The sequence below is a fragment of the Lissotriton helveticus genome, chromosome 3_1, assembly GCF_964261635.1.
Source record: "Lissotriton helveticus chromosome 3_1, aLisHel1.1, whole genome shotgun sequence".
NCBI classification, from domain to species: Eukaryota; Metazoa; Chordata; class Amphibia; order Caudata; family Salamandridae; genus Lissotriton; species Lissotriton helveticus.
The window spans coordinates 574,396,001-574,415,192 of record NC_136061.1 but is presented as its reverse complement, the minus strand read 5'-3'; the positions used below and the strand labels follow the sequence as shown (position 1 = coordinate 574,415,192).

Below are 19,192 nucleotides of genomic sequence, written 5' to 3'. Positions count from 1 at the left end.
TTATTTCTGAATCAACAGGCAGTAGTCCAGTGTACCTTGCCGCTCTGGCAACCTTCAAAATGTGACCACACTTATGAGCTATTACTGTCACATCCAGCTCTTCGACTGCTGAATCAGCGTAGTGATCAACCCAGGTTTGTTGTGCAAGTGTCCCTCAGCCTGCCAGCCTGCTTCAGGTCACCCATGGTGGCCCACAACGTACCCCTTGCCATAAGATAATTTTTCCTTTCTCTCCATCACAAGCTGATATCTTGCTTGTGCCCTTAAATCAACATAGATAAGGCAAGACACTGGACAGGGCACAATCAACCATTATACTTAGAAACGTTTGAAAAGTCATGAGCCAAATTTTATAGAGGGTCAGCCCCTGGATGTGGACTTAACTGATAAGAAAGCTCTCCCCATAGGCTTGTCTAGTTTTTTCTCTACTAACCGGGTGCAAGTGGCGCAGGTTCCCTGGTCTTCCTCCAGAGCTCCTAACTAGCACACTTAACTTTAGAGAAACAACATCCCATTCTGCAAGTGACATACTCAAATGCCCCATCCGTCGCAGGAGAGGAGAACGACTGTTGCGAGCTGGGGGAGTTGGCCCCTGTGCCCTACAATGCCCTCCCCATCCCAGATCTCTAGTGGCCTATTTTGAAAATTCCTGATGTACTCCAATAACCAAGCTGGTATCCTTTCAGATAGGGCCTGTGATATTGCATACAAATCATGACATGTTCCAGTGCTGTTTGAATAAGTTATCACATTAAATCCAGATCTACTGACTTTGCAGATTCTTATTTGTCTTTGCGTGGACACGTGCGGAGCAGCGTATGGTACGATAGGGCGCAAGGACAAGATTCGAATCAACAGCACAGGCAGCTGCTAAGCATGCGCTACAGGTCCAAGTGCCCAGGTCATGGAATCCACTGTCTCACCCCCAAGTCTTCTACCAATAGGAGCATCCACTTGTACCTCCCATGCTGCCTAAGGCTCCTCCCTGTTCAGCTTAGTCCCAGGGTAGCTCATTTATGCCTGGCATTGTTGGAGTTATACTACTTGCCGTCGTAATTTGACAATAACAATTCGTCTGTAAAGTTTTCTTAATGCCAAACTGCTAATAAATGACTGTTGCTATGACAGGTGTGAAGACAAAAGAAAGCATTATTTAGAGGAATACAAAGAAGCCATGCACATGAATCCTGAAAGACCGCTGTACTATTATCAAAAGACTGGTAGATTTTTTTAAATTTTCTACTATATTGTATTTCAGTAGTTACAAACAAAACAACCTCGTTGAAGGCAGGCACAATAAATGTGATTGATTAACATGTAGCATGTACATGTAACTAATTAGCCTGAAAGTCTGTCTCTTTCACCTTCTCTTATTTATTTTGTTTTTATCTTTCACTTTCAACTTCTCTTCTGTCATTTGCCCTTCAATCCTGTTCCTGTCCTTCATTTTCTTTTTTAATTTCTATCACATCTCCATTTTCGTTTCTTTTTGTCTTTTTGCTCTGTCTTGTTCAAAAGCCCTACCACCTCCTGCAAGCTTAGCTTTCTGTTTTTTCTTGAAAAATGCTCTTTGTGTGGCCTAGAACTCTTGGTGATAAAAACGCACTGTAATACAAGTCGGTCATTATCGAGTTATTGAGCTGCAGTGGGTCCTAACACTTCTGGGCCTTGGTGCCACTGCACATGCTGTGACAATGATAGCTATGCCACTGTGGCTCGACTCTTTTACATAGGAAAAGATGAGCAGCAAGGCCTAACTGCTCACACACACACATACAAAGCACTACACAACACCGGCCCTGCATAACTGAACAGCTGCATAGCTTCTGCACACCCTTGACCTCTGCTCAACCGGACTCTCACTGGCAAGCACAGCCTTCATTCCCAAAGTCACAGCTGGAGGCTGCGCCTTCTTATCTCACCCCCGAAAGCATGGAATGGCCTCCCTCGCCACATCAGAGCCTCCTGTTCGCTTCTCAAATTGGCAAGAAGCTGAAAACCTGCTCTTTGATTACCCTCCAGGCAGCATCTGCCTGTCCACCTGCTACAGCGCCTGAATACCCTCACAGCTGATTAGCGCTCTACACAAGAACTCATGTTGCAATGTTAACAAGACTTTCTTCCCTAATACATTTTGACTGGTTTGATACATAACTTGGGATTCCTGCACCTTGGTTAAAATGTAACTCTTGACTCGTAAACATGTGTTGATTCAAAATGTGTGGCATAAGTCCTAATTTCTGGTCTTTTCAGGGTTTCAAACAGATTTATGATGAGACTGAATGTCCTCACCTAAGTGGTTCCATATAGACATTCTCACAGATGTGTTGGGGTGTTGTAGCCATATTTGCCACATTATGCTTCCTCTTCCACAGATTCTACCCATATTAGTGGCAAAAAGTCTTGCCCAAGCAGATCAAATGTTAAGAAAAACGATTGCCTAAGTAAAACTATGTAAAACAAATGCTGCTCCTGAATATTGAAAATATTTGCTGCAGATCCTTCTTCTAATTGACCTCTTTTTCGAATTTTGGAGAGTTGAGAATGTCTCCTAATGTGCTCCATGATGTATTGGGGAAGTGTGCATGTTCCTTGTTAGATGGGGAAACGTATTGTGCTTTCTATATGATATTAGTGAACATTGTCAAGGGAAACATCCTTTACAACGCAACTTTTACCACGCAGTGCCTTTACGACGCAACTTTTACAACGCAAACTATTACAACGCATTGCGCTGGGGGCGCTCTAGGATAGGGAATAGGTTTAATGTACTATCCAACACCTTCCCTACTATCCACGGGGACTGGAGTTGGAAAAGTAAATTAAACTATTCACTATCCAGCACCCCAAAGCACTATGCGTTGTAAAGGCATGCGTTGTAAAAACCGCGTTGTAAAGGCTTGCGTGGTAAAAGCATGCGTTGTAATGTCATACATCCCATTGTCAACGGTCTTCATCAAATATTTTGGTTTCATTTTATAAACAAATCACTGCCCAGATAAATATTCCAAGTATTGAACTAATGTCACAGATATATATAATTAAATGTTACTTATATAATGATCCTTTATTCTTCCTTTTGCAATCTTCATTTATGATTTGGTGGGCCAGCCATTAAAACAAAGTGGAGGGGGGAATTGCTTTTTTTTTTTTTTAAATCAATGTCACTGAGACTCTGAGTTTTTCCTCAGCTCGTAGTGGACACAGGTAGTTCTTCCTATGAAGGACGACCATGCTGAACATGGTTTTGGCCAGCAGGGATAAACATGGGAGACGTTTCAGATGAGCAACCCTTAGCTGCCAGGTTTCCCAGGTCCATGCATGATATGCTGCTCCAGTCTAGATTTTTCCCTTTAATAAACAAGACTACAAGTCCTAGAATTCAAAGAAGAAACCTGGACTGCAGCAGCACACCATGTACGGATCTGTGTAACTCGGCAGCACTGGCCACCTTAACAAGCATTTGCAATGCAATCTGTCTCACCATTGGGACCTTATACGTATTTAGCTATGCAGCACATTAGCCTGGGTGCTGAAACATCTACCGTTCTTTAACATGGAGGGAAAATAAGCACCAAACTGCGTGACATACCAGGTATGGGAACACATGGAGAGGAATATTGCCTTTCAGCTGGAAATGGTATAGTCCAAGGCCCTGTTTCTAATGTAAAATCAGGGCCTTCGGTGTTCATATCACTGAAAATACAAGATTTGAAAAAAATATTATTGTCTAAGGGTGCTCATGGAAGACAATTTCTATGGAATGGAATCTAGAGAATGCTATATTGATTGTGGTATTTTACTGACCTCCGCTGGTCGTTTTCTATCAAGAAAGTTAAATTGAGGCAGTTGACAGAAAAATTAAAAGAAGAAAGTCCCTAAGCAGAAAGCAATTCTGGTATTTTACTGACCTCTGCCAGACGTTTTCTATCAAGACAGTTAAATAGAGGCAGTTGAACAGAAAAAGTCCCTAAGCAGAAGCAGACAAGTCCTATAGCTGATCTCCAGGGCCCAGAAAGTACATACACATATAAGTATATACTAAAGTATATACAAGAGATCTCGAATGCTCTACCTAAAAAGGGTGTACTGGCCGTCTGATGGCTTGTCTGGCAGTTGCTGGTTGGCAGTAAAGGTTTTCTCAACGGAATTCGGTATCTCTAAAGGAAGCAAGAAAAACTCAAGCTAGGCAGACACGACATGGGCCAATCCCTAGCAGATATCCCTTTACGACCCACAGCTAAATGAGGTCCGAAGTATAAAAGACAATTTAAGCCTGATTCACTTATTTTAAATGTTAAAATCATTTTAGAGTCTTCATTTAAAAGTGAAGATGTGAGATGAGATGCTCACATATTTGAGTGTCGCACTGTTTTGCAGAGGGTTTTCTTTACAAAACTTTTCAGCATAAATACAAAGGAAACCACACACCGCCCTCCAGACGGCACGTTTTAAATTATAGCTGGCGAGGGGGGAATAAGAGATGCGTAACCTCTTGAGGAAGTCTGCTTTTGCTAATGATTAGCATTGTTTTTAGCCTGCAGAGTCGACAAAATGTTCTTTTCTAAAAGAAACCTTCTTTACATTATGAAACTTTGACCTAAGAGCTATGATATTTATCAGTCCCTGAGTGTGTTAAAATGTATTACTAGAGAGATGATCATTCCACAGAATGTCACACCTAAATTGAATGATCTTCCATAAAATTCTTCATAAGTAGTTGTTGCCATTCGCAGGATTCAGTCAAGGCTTCTGCATAGTTTCATCCTCCACTGGCTGATAAAACCTGCAGGTTTGAGTGTTGAGGTTATGCAGTATAATAGTATTTAGTCAAGATCAGAGTAGAATGACATGGGAACAGACTTTACCCCGCGGCTTGAACCAGTCTGTGCCTTAACAGCGCGTTCCGAACCACGAATACGTCTTTACAATGCATTCCTTTTCCACACAAGTTGTTATAATGACTTGCCTTCAGGAAAGTGTTTTTGAATTGAAGTTGGACTTTAAGTCCAACAGTTTCGCTACTGTTGCACACACTGGAGTTGGAAAAGTAAATTATGCTAATCCAACTCCAGTGTTTTCCCTAAGCCACTAATTGTAATGGCTTGTGTAATGGATCAGTCGGTTAGATCAGCATTGTGAGAACTCCACTCGCTGCCAGGTCTCTCTGCTTGATCTTTAAGGCATTTCATAAAGAAGGACCAACGTTTTTAGAGGATCTGTTTAAATGGTACTCACCAAACAGAACTCTACATTCAGCTAAAGCATATTTGATGCAGTCAATCAAGATTTTTAAAAAATGAATCGGGGGGAGGAGTCTTACTTTCAACACTATCAAGGAATGGAATTTTCTCCCCTTACATCTTAGAAAAGTTCCCTCCCTTCTGGAATTCAGGAAACAGTTGAAGACCTGGCTTTATCAGCAATAGTAGCACTTAGCACAGTATGTTTGCACTGGAAGCGCCAAGACACCCGAGGGTATTCGTGCGCTGTACAAGTTTCATTAACATTAACATTAAAGACGCATTAATTGTTTCGGACTGCGATGTGATTAAAGCCTGCGTGGTTAAGACACACAACCAATGACAACGTTCATCTTTCATAAATGAGCTGAAATGTGGCATTTCATAATCCCCTTTGAGACAACCCCTACCTGCGTGTATTCAACATAATATGGGCTGTGTGACTGTACTCGCAGCAGGTCAAAGGATTGTAGGCACAACCACAATAGTTCTCTTTTCCTCCAAACCCCTTGGTGGGAGTTAAGCCCTTAGTCATTGTTCCATGAACATTACTTACCAGAGGGGTAGATTAGCTGCTGCCCATTGGCCTCAGAGGTGGACCGCTTGGTTCCCTCTCTCTTGCTCCCTCTGCAGGTCCATGTTCCAAAACAACTGCTAGCCCTGCTCCTTCTCCTACTTGCCACTCCGGCTGCCTGCACCTCCTCTCCGCTTCCCGCTCCTCCACAAGCACCGCCCCTTCTTTCATGGCTCTGACAGGGCTCTGTGCTCAGACACACGCGTTCCAGGTGGGACATGAGAAGCGCTCGGCCCACCCTAGAAAAGATGCCTGGAACCCTCCGTCCACTGCAGTCCATCCAACATCTAGCATAGTGCCCTTGTAGAAGGCCCAGTGATATCGGAACCCAAGGATACATCTCGAGAACGCCAGGGGCAGGCCCTCATAGTAAAGCGCAGTTACTGTACTTGCCCATTGCCATTTACAACTTAAATTGCTTCACACAGCCATGCAATAGAATATGCTTTCACAAATGGTAAGAGTAATTGGATCCATCTACAGACTATAATGCACGCCTTCATGCTGTCCGGAGCTGAACTCTACCAATTGTTAAAGCTTGATTGTTTCGAAGGCATTTAAATAGATGCTTATTTACTGCAGAGCAAACGATCTCGTTCTGCCCTCAATGACAGACATTTTCGGGAACAAACAGGCGAATTCCAATTAGCATAGTCGCTACATTGCTGTCTTCTATACAAAGAAAGATTTGAACATGCAAACTCTTTTAAGCACAAATCGAGTTATGGAAGCTGCCTGAGTATTCCTAGGAAATCGGGGATTTTGTATACTATTTGCCAGGCTCAACAGACAAATTGCTAAAATGTAATCTTGCATTTTTTTCTACACAACATGAAAATTGTTAAATAGTTACTACTGTCTCCCAGGTGTTTTCTACCTTGTTATGGTCTTCCTGCAGCCTATCTGCGTAGGTGAAAAAACGGTCCGTGATGTGAAGACAGTTATTGCAAGAAAGTATCTTTTAAAAGTCTAGATTTTGATTAGTGTGAGCCTTCGAGGAGCAGAGATTTTTTGGAGTCTACTGGGATCCAGGCTCAAACCTCATGGCGCCAGAGAGTCCTGCATTTTTACTGGGGAGAGATTTTGACTCCAGTCACACTTTCGGACACCTACCCCTACCTCAAGCTGTTTCAGAGGCAATTGAGATCTACGCAGCGATCAAGTCCTATGAATGAAATCTTAGCTGGCTCAGATATTTTTTCTAAAGCAGGTTCAACAGTCGGGAACAAGGAGGTTCGGTTTACCCGGGCCTCAAGGTTAATGGGGTCTAAAATATAGACATTTCTATTCACTGGGCAGTCAACGAAGCTAAAAATAATTTTTTTATTATGACTCGGTGTTTCAAAATCTGGAAGTGGCCGAACTCCTCGGGGCCTCTGAGAGAAGTCCACAACAGCAAAGCCTTTCAGAAAGACCTTTTTTGCCCCTTCTCTTGACAGCCTCCCACTGACATCTCAACACATTGCATTTTCATTAATGTAAAAAATGTGGCTGGGCATTGATGGTAGAAAATCACAGACCAGGAGAAAACTGATTGCTAAAAATGTACATACGCACTTAGGACAAGGTCAGAAAAAGCTTATACGCAAACCATTCAATGTCCAGCACCACCATGAATAAATTCAAAACTGTTCCAAAATGCTAGCTAGGTTCGTATCTACACAGTGTCTGAAATGCCTTGTTTCCTGTAACTTTCAGGTAAAGGGGATTTGATTGGCTCTGATTTCATGAACAAGGACCGCGTGATTAAGACGAATGCCAACGTGAAGGCGCTGACCTACTGCGACCTCCAGTACATCAGCTTGAAGGGGCTCAGGGAGGTGCTCGAGCTCTATCCAGAGTACTCACAGAAGTTCATCGCCGAAATCCAGCACGACCTGACCTACAACCTGCGCAAGGGGAGCGAAGCAGATGTAAGTAGCTCTGGCAGTCGCCACAGAGTTCATCATGCACAGAACTTGCATTGCCACCTAGGTGACGATCCGAATAATGGAAAAAAACAAGCAAGGGTCAAAGTCTTGATAACGTGTGCAGTAAAATGCAGTAGATTTTGAGTCGCCCTCTCATTGACGTCATGTAGCCATAAAACCACTATTTTCCCCACCATCCACATGCATCCATTTATTTGTCTATCTGAGTGTCTTTAGAATGGATAACATGCCACCTTTCACCCAATTCACAGTGCTTGTAAATACTGTGGCTGGAGGAGGCCCTGATCTGGGTGAGACTCATTTGGGATAGACCTATCTAGCTGCTATTTACAAATTTAGAATTGCAGACTGCCAACATTACTTCACCGTAGGCGAAACGCACGCCTAGTTCAGAGATGGGCTGAGAGGCTGTCAGGTGAGTGATGGCATTTCATCAGTTCATCTCTGTACCTTGGCCCATCGAATTCTGGAAATCATTCAACACAGATGCACCAGTCTGCTCCCACCTAGACCCCATTTTCTTCATTCTTCTTCCCCGCCACCATCACCTCCACCATCCCTCACTCCACCTTCTACACCTTCCTCTCCTCCGCAGGGTCACCCTTCACCACACTCACCTGGGGGTTTCCCACATTTGTTTCGTGGGGAAGGAGGAAGTCCTTTATATCCTTTAGATCCTCTAAGACCTTTTTCATGCCTGAGCCTTAAGGGGATATTTATAATGTTGACTCACCTAGTGACACTGGTCTGGACCTCTGATTAAGGGCATGCTGAAAACCACTCTTGAAACTTTCAAGAAGTCAATCAACCCAGAGTGGTGACTCCTAGGGTGTGCAACAAATATAAAGCTTTGCCCTCAGATAATTCCTTGGATCGGATATCAGTTCCCCCTAGACTCCATGGTAGTACACAGCCCATAAGCGTGCCAATGCTCAGGGTACCGGAGACGCTCCACCTCCAGACAAAGAGAGCAAGAGTGATGAGGCTGATAAACGTGTTTCAGCTCAATCAGGCTCCCATTGGTGTATTGCTAGTTCAATTGACCTGCTCTCCAGGTACGACTGGTCACACATGGATATAATGTAGGAGCTCCTCCAACACCTCCTAGATAGCTAGTCAAGATTTCTATGATACCAAAACAGTTTTAACAATAAGTCCAACAGACAGGATTCCTGATAACATAACTGACTTATTACAGAACTTGGCTTTCAAGGGGATCTGTCAGAAGACAGTACCCTTAAGATGAAGTCCAAATGTACTCCTCACCTCCAAAGTGGTGATAATATTAATAGGTTCCACCAGATGGTCACACGTGACCTAGATCAGTGGGCAGAAGAGCAACAAATGAAGTAGAGACTATCTGTTAGAAATAATTTAACCAGTGCAGAGGAGGAAGCATTTGATCAGCCAAGAGAAGATCAAGACATTTTTAGAGAAGTGTTAGAACTGGCTATTTCTGGTAGGCTAAGGCTGATGCCAAAGCCAGGCAGAAACCACCATTTTAGTCAGGGCAAGGGAGTCACACGCCAAGATATCCCCTGCTCACCCCCTTGGTAGCTTGGCACGAGCAGTAAGGCTAAACTCGGAGGCAATGTGTAAAGCATTTGCGACAGCACACAACAGCAACAACATTCTAGGCACACCACAAAAGGAACTCCACACAAGGTTAAGTAAAAATAACTTCTGTATTGTCAAAACACATTAGATAGAAATCACACATGTACATTGTGCCAACTGGCACGGGCAATATTCATAAGGGATTATGTACAGGACAGGGCCACATGGGCCACTGTCAGAATCAACACTTTTAGAAATAGTACTTTGTAGATGATAGAAAATAAGATATGAAATCACTGTAGCACAAAGTAACAGTTATAAATCACAACCAGTATCTACTGGTAACAGGTAAATACCACCTACGCAACCCTAACCACCTTAGGAGAATGTCACGCAGGGAACCAGGACCTCACTAGGACCACCTGTACTAAAAAGAACAACCACCTAAGTATCACACAGCATTTAGGGGTATAAGCACAACACATTACACATGATGCATGAAAAACACATTCAGCGGTGTAGTAAAGGGAAACACATGATGCCTAAAAACATTCAGAGGTGTACGGACAACCACCTAAGTATCACACAGCGTTTAGGGGTCTAGGAAAGAACACATTGCCCATGATGCATAAATATGCATTCAGAGGAGTAGTAAAGGGAAACACATGATGCCTAAAACATTCAGCGGTGTTAAGAACAAAGCACATGATGCATCACAAACACATTCAGAGGTGCAGCGCTAGGAGACACATGACGCCTAAAACATTCAGAGGTGCAGCGCAGGGAAAGAAAGACACAACTCAATAGCGCAAAGACACATGATGCCTAAAACATTCAGAGGTGCAGGGAAAAACCACACAATTGCGCAAAACCTTACATAAGCCACCACCTGTGGCAGTCCCTAGGCCAACTGGCCTTGTTGGGGCTAAGACGCCCTGTGTCTCAATGTCAGGGGCCTAAACGGTGCAGGTGCCCACTACTTGCTGGGCACCTGGGAACATCCCAAGACCTAAACGTGCAGCTGCCCACTAATTGCTGGGCAGCTGGGAATCATCAGAAAACTGCGGCAGGGCCCTCACTGACCCTTAGGGCGCAAACTGCACCCACTGCTGGAGCCACACAGGCTTTGGGCATGTCACGTGCCCCAAACGTTGGAGCCACACAGGCTCTGGGACTACCCATAGTCAAATGCTGGAGCCACACAGGCTCTAAAACAAACTAGGCTCCATGGAGCCCTCAGGCTCTCAAAACAACTGTGACCCCTAGAGCCTCCGTGGCTCTAAACACAAAATGGCCCTCGAGCCTCGCTGGGCTCGTAACACTAAGTAATGGTGGCCACGAGCCTCTCTGGGCCCTCCGTCAGTCACAAATGCCCCCGAGACCCTCGCGGGTCAAACACGAATGCGGCCTCGCTGGGGCGGGATCGGCTCTTTAACAAAAGAGCCTGCTCGAGCCTCGCACTCGAGGGGAGGGGCGGGCACCGGCAATGTGCCCTGACGCCCCTCTCCCCTTCTCAGCCACTTACCGGGTCAGCGCGCCGGTCTTCTCTCTCACCCTGGGGCTCCCTCAGCACACGGGAGCCCCAGCAGCAGGCCACGCTTCCTCCTCTCTTCCTGGGGCTCCCTCCAGATCACGGGAGCTCCGGGCGGCCATTACCACTCTCCGCCTCTTCTCCTCGGTCGCACGCCCTCTCTCTCCTCAGCCGGCCGGACTGGCCAATCAGAGCGCGGCAGCGGGCGGGACTTCCTCCGGGAACCGGAAGTCCCGCCCCACATCAGGCACTCCGGTGCCTGATTTCCTGGTTGCGGCCCGAGGGCAGCGGCGGTGATGAAAAGTGGCAAAACGAGGGGTGGGCACCCTCGGTTGGCAAAATAAGAATAGAAACGGGGTGATCACCCGTTAGGCAATCACATAAATGGGGTGGCACCCATGAATAAAAATAATGCGATATCGGGCACCAAGCAGGGTGGCACCTGCAATTCCCCACGCCAAATGCGGGGCGGGGAAACGCTCCCCTAAAGCAAAACGCGCTCCCAAGCGCTAGGAAAGCAGGCAGAGCGCTCCCAGGCGCTCAGGGGGAAGCACAGTGCTTCCAGGAGCTAGAAATACAAATCAAGCGCTCTCTGCAGGAAAATGCAGCTTCTCCATGCTGCAAAGGTCCCAGAGATTCCCAGGGGGGGCAAAGCCAAGTCCCCCCATCAGCCCAAGCAAGGCAGAGGGGTCCCACAGGAGTCTAGGAAAGTCCATCAGGTGTCCAGGGGCTGGGCAGGGCCCAGGTATTCCCCTTGATCCAAGCAGCAGCACGCCCCTGGCAGATTCAAGTCCAAAAACAAGAACATTTTGGAAGGGGACATAGCCCGTTCTTATACATGGAAAAGTCTTTGAAGTCTTTGTGCAGGCAGTGTGAGAACCAGCTAAACCAGTTCTTGGGTGTTGCTGGAGCCCTTGGGCTTCCTGGCTTCCTTCTTTCTTTCAGTATCAGGGACAGAGGTGACAGTCGCCCAGCGGGGAGGCGGAGCCAGCATTGTGGTCAGGCAGGCACAGCCCTTCACTATCAGGTGCTATCTCCTCCCACTTCCCTGGCAGCAGATGCTGCCTTTCATCCACGGGCTGACTCAGACAACCTCCTGGGGCTCCCCAGCCCCTGTCATCCTCAAACCAGACAGTCAATCCACAAGCAGGCCCAGGCACTCCTGGGCCAGGCTCACCAGCCAATCACACGCCAGCCACAGACTACACAAATATGCCAACTTCTAAAAGTGGCACTTCTAGACTAGACACAATCATGCCGCATACACCATTACGCAGCATTCAATCTCACGAGTTCTCACATATCAAACTCGACCCTGCACTCCCCACACATCAGGAACTACCATGGGCATACATATTCCCCATTCATTCCTATGGGAGGGCAGGTCACTCACCACACATACACAGAGAGCACACGCACTTTACAATGTACCACAGTGAAAAAGTGCGCAGAGGCCTAAAATCACCAACCCAGGTTCCAGAAACAGGCTAGGAAAAAGCAAAAAGTTTCGGGGTGAACCTGCCAAACGGGCCAGGTCCAACAAGAAGCTGATAAGGGAGGAAATGCTTTCATCATGAACGGAAAGGATTATAATAATGAGATTTTGGTCCAACTTAGTGATACAGAGAAGTATGAGAAATTGACTAGTAACCCTGTAGGCACCACAACCAAGGATATCAATACTAACCTTACATTTTGGTTGGATAGACAACTCATGAATGATGATGAGTCCGTGTACTTGAGAGTGGATAAACCCCAATACCCTTGTTTTTATACTCTACCGAAATCTCACAAGGATGCCCTGTTCCTACCGGAGACACTTATTATTTCTGGAATTGGTGGTCTGGCTGAGTATTGTCTGAATCTGTTGACATATTTTTGAGATCCCATTTCCGTACATTAGAGATACCAAACATGTTGTTAATATACTCATTGATGTAAATTGAGAAGCAGGAACGGTGCTGGTGACATTAGATGTAGTATCTCTATATGCTAACATTGAACACAGATGGGGCAGTGAGGCTTTGGAATTCTTTCTCAGGAAAAGACCTGCAAACTTTTATAAGCACATGGAAATGCTTCTTGAAATGACTTATTTAATTTTGTCAAGCAATGTCTTTTTACTTGAGAAAAATTGGTATAAAAAATCCTGCGGGACTTCTATGGCTTTAAGATTTGCATCTTCGTATGTATGACTCTTTATAGGGTGGTAAGAGGAATGACATATCTGTGGTCTAATAGATGCTGAATGAACATATTATATATTTTACTGGGGCCATTTTATTGGTGATATTTTTATGATATTTATTGGATCCTTTAAACAATTGCTAACATTTTACACGTTTGTGAATGATAACCTCCATAACCACAAATTTACCTTGAATTTTGACACTGAGAAAATGTGTTTCCTAGATGTAGAAGTTTACATTAAGGAGAAAAGAATTGAGAGTGGGTTGCGTAGAAAAGAAACATCATGTAACACGGTGTGTAGTCTAAATATCGAGTTTTTATTTTCGACTGGACATAATATCGACTCCAGAATATCGAGATGGCATTAATGTCGAGGTAAGTAATATCGATGTATTTATTATCGATTTTCATGTATGTTAAAAAATATCGATTGAAAAAATATCGAGTAAGTAATATCGATAGTAAAAAATATCGTTATTTTTAGTAGTTTAAAAATATCGAAAGTCAAAATATCGGTTTTAAGAATATCGAAAGTTGTGTTATCGACAGTCATGATTAAATATATGTTATTTTTTTATGTATTTATATTGAAAAAAAATGTATAAACAATTAATAAATATAAAAATGTATTCAAATAGTATAATAATTTCTAGGAGCGGGTAGTGGGTTTTTAGGGGAATAGGGTGGGAAGTAATTTAATTATAATTAATTAAATATGTAAATGTATTAATTGGTAGTAATATTTAATTAATTGTTAATTAAATAATATTTTTTAATTATATTAAATTTAATTGCTAATTAATTTAAGTTAATTGATTAATTGGTAATTATGGTAATTTAAATAATTTATGTCATGTAGCGGGTTGTGGGTTTTTAGGGGAATAGGGTGGGAAGTAATTTAATTATAATTAATTAAATATGTAAATGTATTAATTGGTAGTAATATTTAAATAATTGTAAATTAAATAATAGTTTTCAATTATATAAAATTTAATTGGTAATTAATTTAATTTAATTGATTAATTGCTAATTATGCTAATTTAAAATATTTATGTGATGTAGCGGGTTGTGGGTTTATAGGGGAATAGGGTGGGAAGTAATTTAATTATAATTAATTAAATATGTAAATTTATTAATTGGTAGTAATATTTAAATACTTGTTAATTAAATAATAGTTTTCAATTATATAATATTTAATTGGTAATTAATTTAATTTAATTGATTCATTGCTAATTATGCTAATTTAAAATATTTATGTGATGTAGCGGGTTGTGGGTTTATAGGGGAATAGGGTGGGAAGTAATTTAATTATAATTAATTAAATATGTAAATTTATGATTTGGTAGTAATATTTAATTAAATGTTAATTAAATAATATTTTTTAATTATATAAAAATTAATTTGTAAATAATTTAATTTAATTGATTAATTGGTAATTATGTTAATTTAAATAATTTATGTCATGTAGCGGGTTGTGGGTTTATAGGGGAATAGGGTGGGAAGTAATTTAATTATAAATCATTAAATATGTAAATTTATTAATTGTTAGTAATATTTAAATAATTGTTCTTTAAAAAATATTTGTTGATTATTTATAATTTAATTGGTAATTAATTTAATTTAATTGATTATTTGCTAATTATGTTAAATTAAATTTTTATTTTCCTGTAGCGGGTTGTGGGTTTATAGGGGAATAGAGTGGGAAGTAATTTAATAATAAAGAAGGAAATAATAATATTTATTAAAGGTATACAACGTTTACCACGCAACTTTTACTACGCACTACCATTACAACTAAAATTTTACTACGCTAATACCATTATAACGCATGTATTTACAACGAATTTTTTTACAACGCAGGTACTTTTACAACGCATACCACTACAACGTAAGTATATGTAAGTATATAATTATATTTAAAATGTTATAGGTTTGGGTTTTTGGGTGAAGGGTTTTTTTTAGCGTTCAGGGTCAGTTTTGGGTTTTTGGGTAAAGGGGTATTTTTAGGGTTCAGGGTCAGTTTTGGGTTTTTGGGTAAAGGGGTATTTTTAGGGTTCAGGGTCAGTTTTCAGTTTTTGGGTAAAGGGGTATTTTTAGGGTTCAGGGTCAGTTTTCCGTTTTTGGGTAAAGGGGTATTTTTAGGGTTCAGGGTCAGTTTTCAGTTTTTGGGTAAAGGTTTTTTTTTTAGTGTTCAGGGTCAGTTTTCAGTTTTTGGGTTAAGGGGTATTTTTAGTGTTCAGGGTCAGTTTTCAGTTTTTGGGTAATGGGGTATTTTTAGGGTTCAGGGTCAGTGTTCAGTTTTTGGGTAAAGGGGTATTTTTAGGGTTCAGGGTCAGTTTTCAGATTTTGGGTAAAGGGGTATTTTTAGGGTTCAGGGTCAGTTTTCAGTTTTTGGGTAAAGGGGTATTTTTAGGGTTCAGGGTCAGTTTTCAGTTTTTGGGTAAAGGGGTATTTTTAGGGTTCAGGGTCAGTTTTCAGTTTTTGGGTAAATGGGTATTTTTAGGGTTGAGCGTCGGTTTTCAGTTTTTGGATAAAGGGGTATTTTTTGGGTTCAGGGTCAGTTTTCAGTTTTTGGGTAAAGGGGTATTTTTAGTGTTCAGGTTCAGTTTTCAGTTTTTGGGTAAAGGGGTATTTTTAGGGTTCAGGGTCAGTTTGGGGTTTTTGGGTACAGGGGTACAGGGTAAAAATTACGTTTATACTTGGTGGAGTTGGAATAGTAATTTGTATGGGTTCAGTGTCCAGCACCTTCCCTGATGTTATACTTGGTGGAGTGGGAATAGTAATTAGTATGGGTTCAGTGTCCAGCACCTTCCATGAGTTTACAATTGGTGAAGTGGGAATTGTAATTTGTATGGTTTTAATGTGTAGTATGGTTTTGTGAGTTTATAATTGGTGCTGTGTAAATAAGAAAACATTTTTAATACAAATAACTATTATTGGTAGGATACTATAATAAAGTTTTAAAATTACATATAAAAAAATTGTATTAATGATAATTATTGTTATTGTAGTAGTTAAAAGATAAATACATTTTTACATTTATTAAAATTTAAAATGCATTTTTAAATAGAATATTTCATATGCAATTAATAATCATATAGAATAATAAAGAAGGAAAAATACACAGGGTTAAATGGAATAAATGAAAAACAGTTTATTAACATATACAAAATAAATTGTAAGTAGAGATGTATTTTTTATTTCTATTGAAAATTGTAAGTAAACAGTTTTTATTATCTCAAAAAATATATGAAGTGCATATATATGTTTTTAACAAATAAATGATATTTAAATATTTATATGTTTATTCACATATGTTGTAATTAAATTAGTTAAAGAAACAAATTGGTAATATGTACTTTTCATTTAATAACAATTATGTTATTCACATAGACATTGAGTATATTGTCATAGATAAATATGTATATTTGTTTTATAACAGTAACATTTTTGTTTTTTACAAAGTTATCATATTTTTTTTTACAAATTAATATTATGAATATTTAACATATTTATAATATTAATTTTAACATAGATAAACACACAAATACATTTTTAGATACATACATAATGTTTAAACTAATATGAGCTATTTTTATAAACAAATTATTTGTAACAAGGTTATATATTCACATTTGTTTAACATATAGATTATTTTCAACATGTATATGTAAATAATAACATATTATTTAAAGTAACAGATAACAGTTGAATAATTATTTGAAAGTAATGAATATTTAAGAAATAATTTTCTACAATTTAAATAATTATTTACACTTAATATAATACTCAGTGTATTTTTTTAAAGTGTTGAAATATAGAAATTAATGAGGTTTTTGCTGTATACAGGGACTACTTTTTAACCGCGTAATGTTATTTAGGCTTATTTGGTGCTTCAACAGATCGCGGTTGGATGCTGCTTCGCGTTAGAGAGGGTAAGTTTGTTTTTATTGTATTTTATAAGTTAATGAAGTTAGTGTTAGTGTATGTGTGGTGTGTTTAAGTTTATGTACATAGGGTTATTAAGAGAAGATTGTGTTTTCGGTTTTATGTAGAGTGTACGATATTTAATTTTTGCCGCGTTTTAGTTGTAGGTGTGTGACGTGAGCTAATATGTTTAAATGTTACAAAGATAATATGTTTGGTGTATATATATGTCTTTTTATATATGTATGGGTGTTTTTGTGTGGGTGGGTATGTATTTTATTTTTTCAAGGTTATCGTCGCGTTTTACTGTTTTTGAGGAGGTCCTTCTTTTTCAATCAGAGTTGTGTGACGAGTATTATATACTCTTATTTTAGCACACAAAGGTTTTGGTTTTCACGTTTTGCAGGAGAGTTTTTTTTTACAAATTACTATTTTCGGGTTTTCAATGGTATATCGTGTGTATTACATTGGAGAGGAGTCGCTATGGATTTGCTTGTATTTTTGCATTTTTTTTTTAACTTCCATGGATTGAATGGGTTTTTGCTATGGTGTCGTATGGATTGCTTGGAATTGGATTACGTTTGAAGGTGCAACAGAAAGGTAATTTTTTACAAAACTTTTTATGGGTGGGGGAACTGTTTTAATTTTTGCTTTAGTTACGTTGTATGTAACATTTTGTAAATACATTATCTAAATACATTTTATATATGTTAATATTATGTATTTGATAATTTAATTGCAAATTGTTACATGTAAAAATTAAGGATTTTCAAAAAAAAAAGCTTAATGTCACGTGTATAGTTATGTTATGTTTTAAAGAATAGTTTTTGCAATCATTGATAGATAGTCTAGTCCTTTGCTAGTTGGATAGAGGGTAACTTGACTTTGGAGTGTGTTATACATTTTTTTCCTTTCTTTGGTGAGTTTAGGTCCGATCAAAGTTACTGATTGCTCCATTCGGAGCTCCTGGTAACTCTGTTCTTTTTGTAAGGATTGTATTAATTTGTGAAGGGGAGGTGTTCCTCGGCCTGTAGTTGCTTGGAAGGCATTGTGCCATCCTTCAACTGCATTGTTGGTTTTTGCTTCCTTATTTAGTGTGCTAAGGTAGACATTCCACCAAGCTATTTGGTATTTGGGTTGTCTTCTATGGCCTGATCTGTGTAGCCTTCCTACCCATGTGTCTTCGAAGTAGTCAAGCATAGGGCTTAGTCTTTCTTCGTTTCTTTTATAGTAGGGGCTGTCTATTAACAAGTTATAGTGCTCAGTTACATCTGTCAGTGGAACATAGGCTAGGGCGATGAGTTTTTTTATTTGATAAGCAAAAGTGCTATCAGTGGCGTATTGGATACTCAAGGTAGATTGTTGTAGATGTCGCCAGATACATTGGTTAAAATGATAATAGCAACCTTGTATTGCTGTGTGTGGGTATGTTTTAAGGATGGTGTTTATCATAGCTTTTTCAAAGTCAATGATAATTTTTTGTGGAAAATAGTTGTTAGTATGTTGCTTGACTTCAGTTAGTATTTCTTGATAGGTAGCTTGCTGTTTGTTTGGTAGAAGGGCATAAAGGAATGGCATATTAGCATTTTGGAAATGACCATGGATAGTGTATAATTGATAAAAAGGTTTGGGACATACAGAAAAAGTACCATCCATCATCCAAGTTTGGCATTGGGTAAGTTTAGTCATGTTGTTTGCTGTGGCAAACAGTATAATTCTTTTATCTTTACATTTGTTGTCATAGAGTATAAAATCATCTTTATTGTGAGTGACAGAGAGTTCAGGGGGAATTTGCACTTCTTCAAAAGTTTTTGGTGTGGGAGGAGTAGTGCATGTTGCTCTTTTTTTCTAGCTATAGTTTTTTTTAGGGAATCAATAGATGGTAATTGGCTAGAAGCATGTTGGGGAAGTACACTTAAATGGTGTTTTAGAATAGCAGTTGTTGGTTGATCAGTACTAGTACTAGCTTCTTTAAGGGAATCTAGCATTTGTCTAATCTCTATTTCTTTTACATTGGGTGGGTGATTATGTTCCTTAGTATAAGTAACAGTAGTCTCCTGAGTTATAGCTCTACCATAACATTTGTTGGCATAATATTTCGTACACTTCCAAAAAACTTTCAAATCTTTTTGTTTCTCTTGAGTGTAGACATATCCCATGTAACAAAGAAGCATTTTCCCTTTTTGTGAATAAATGAATTTAGCTCCTTCAGTCATGCTTGTATTGTAGTGCTAGGAGG

General features: G+C 40.1%; 1 protein-coding gene across 1 annotated transcript in view; it reads left to right on the top strand.

The window, feature by feature from the left end:
• LOC144822714 (voltage-gated delayed rectifier potassium channel KCNH8-like) overlaps positions 1-19,192 on the top strand; it is a 1,606,123-nt gene that overhangs the window by 1,264,225 nt on the left and 322,706 nt on the right. Inside the window, exon 11 of the mRNA XM_078680531.1 lies at positions 7,516-7,730. Within this exon, the coding sequence (XP_078536657.1) occupies positions 7,516-7,730 (215 nt within the window). The remainder of the gene's footprint in view (positions 1-7,515; positions 7,731-19,192) is intronic.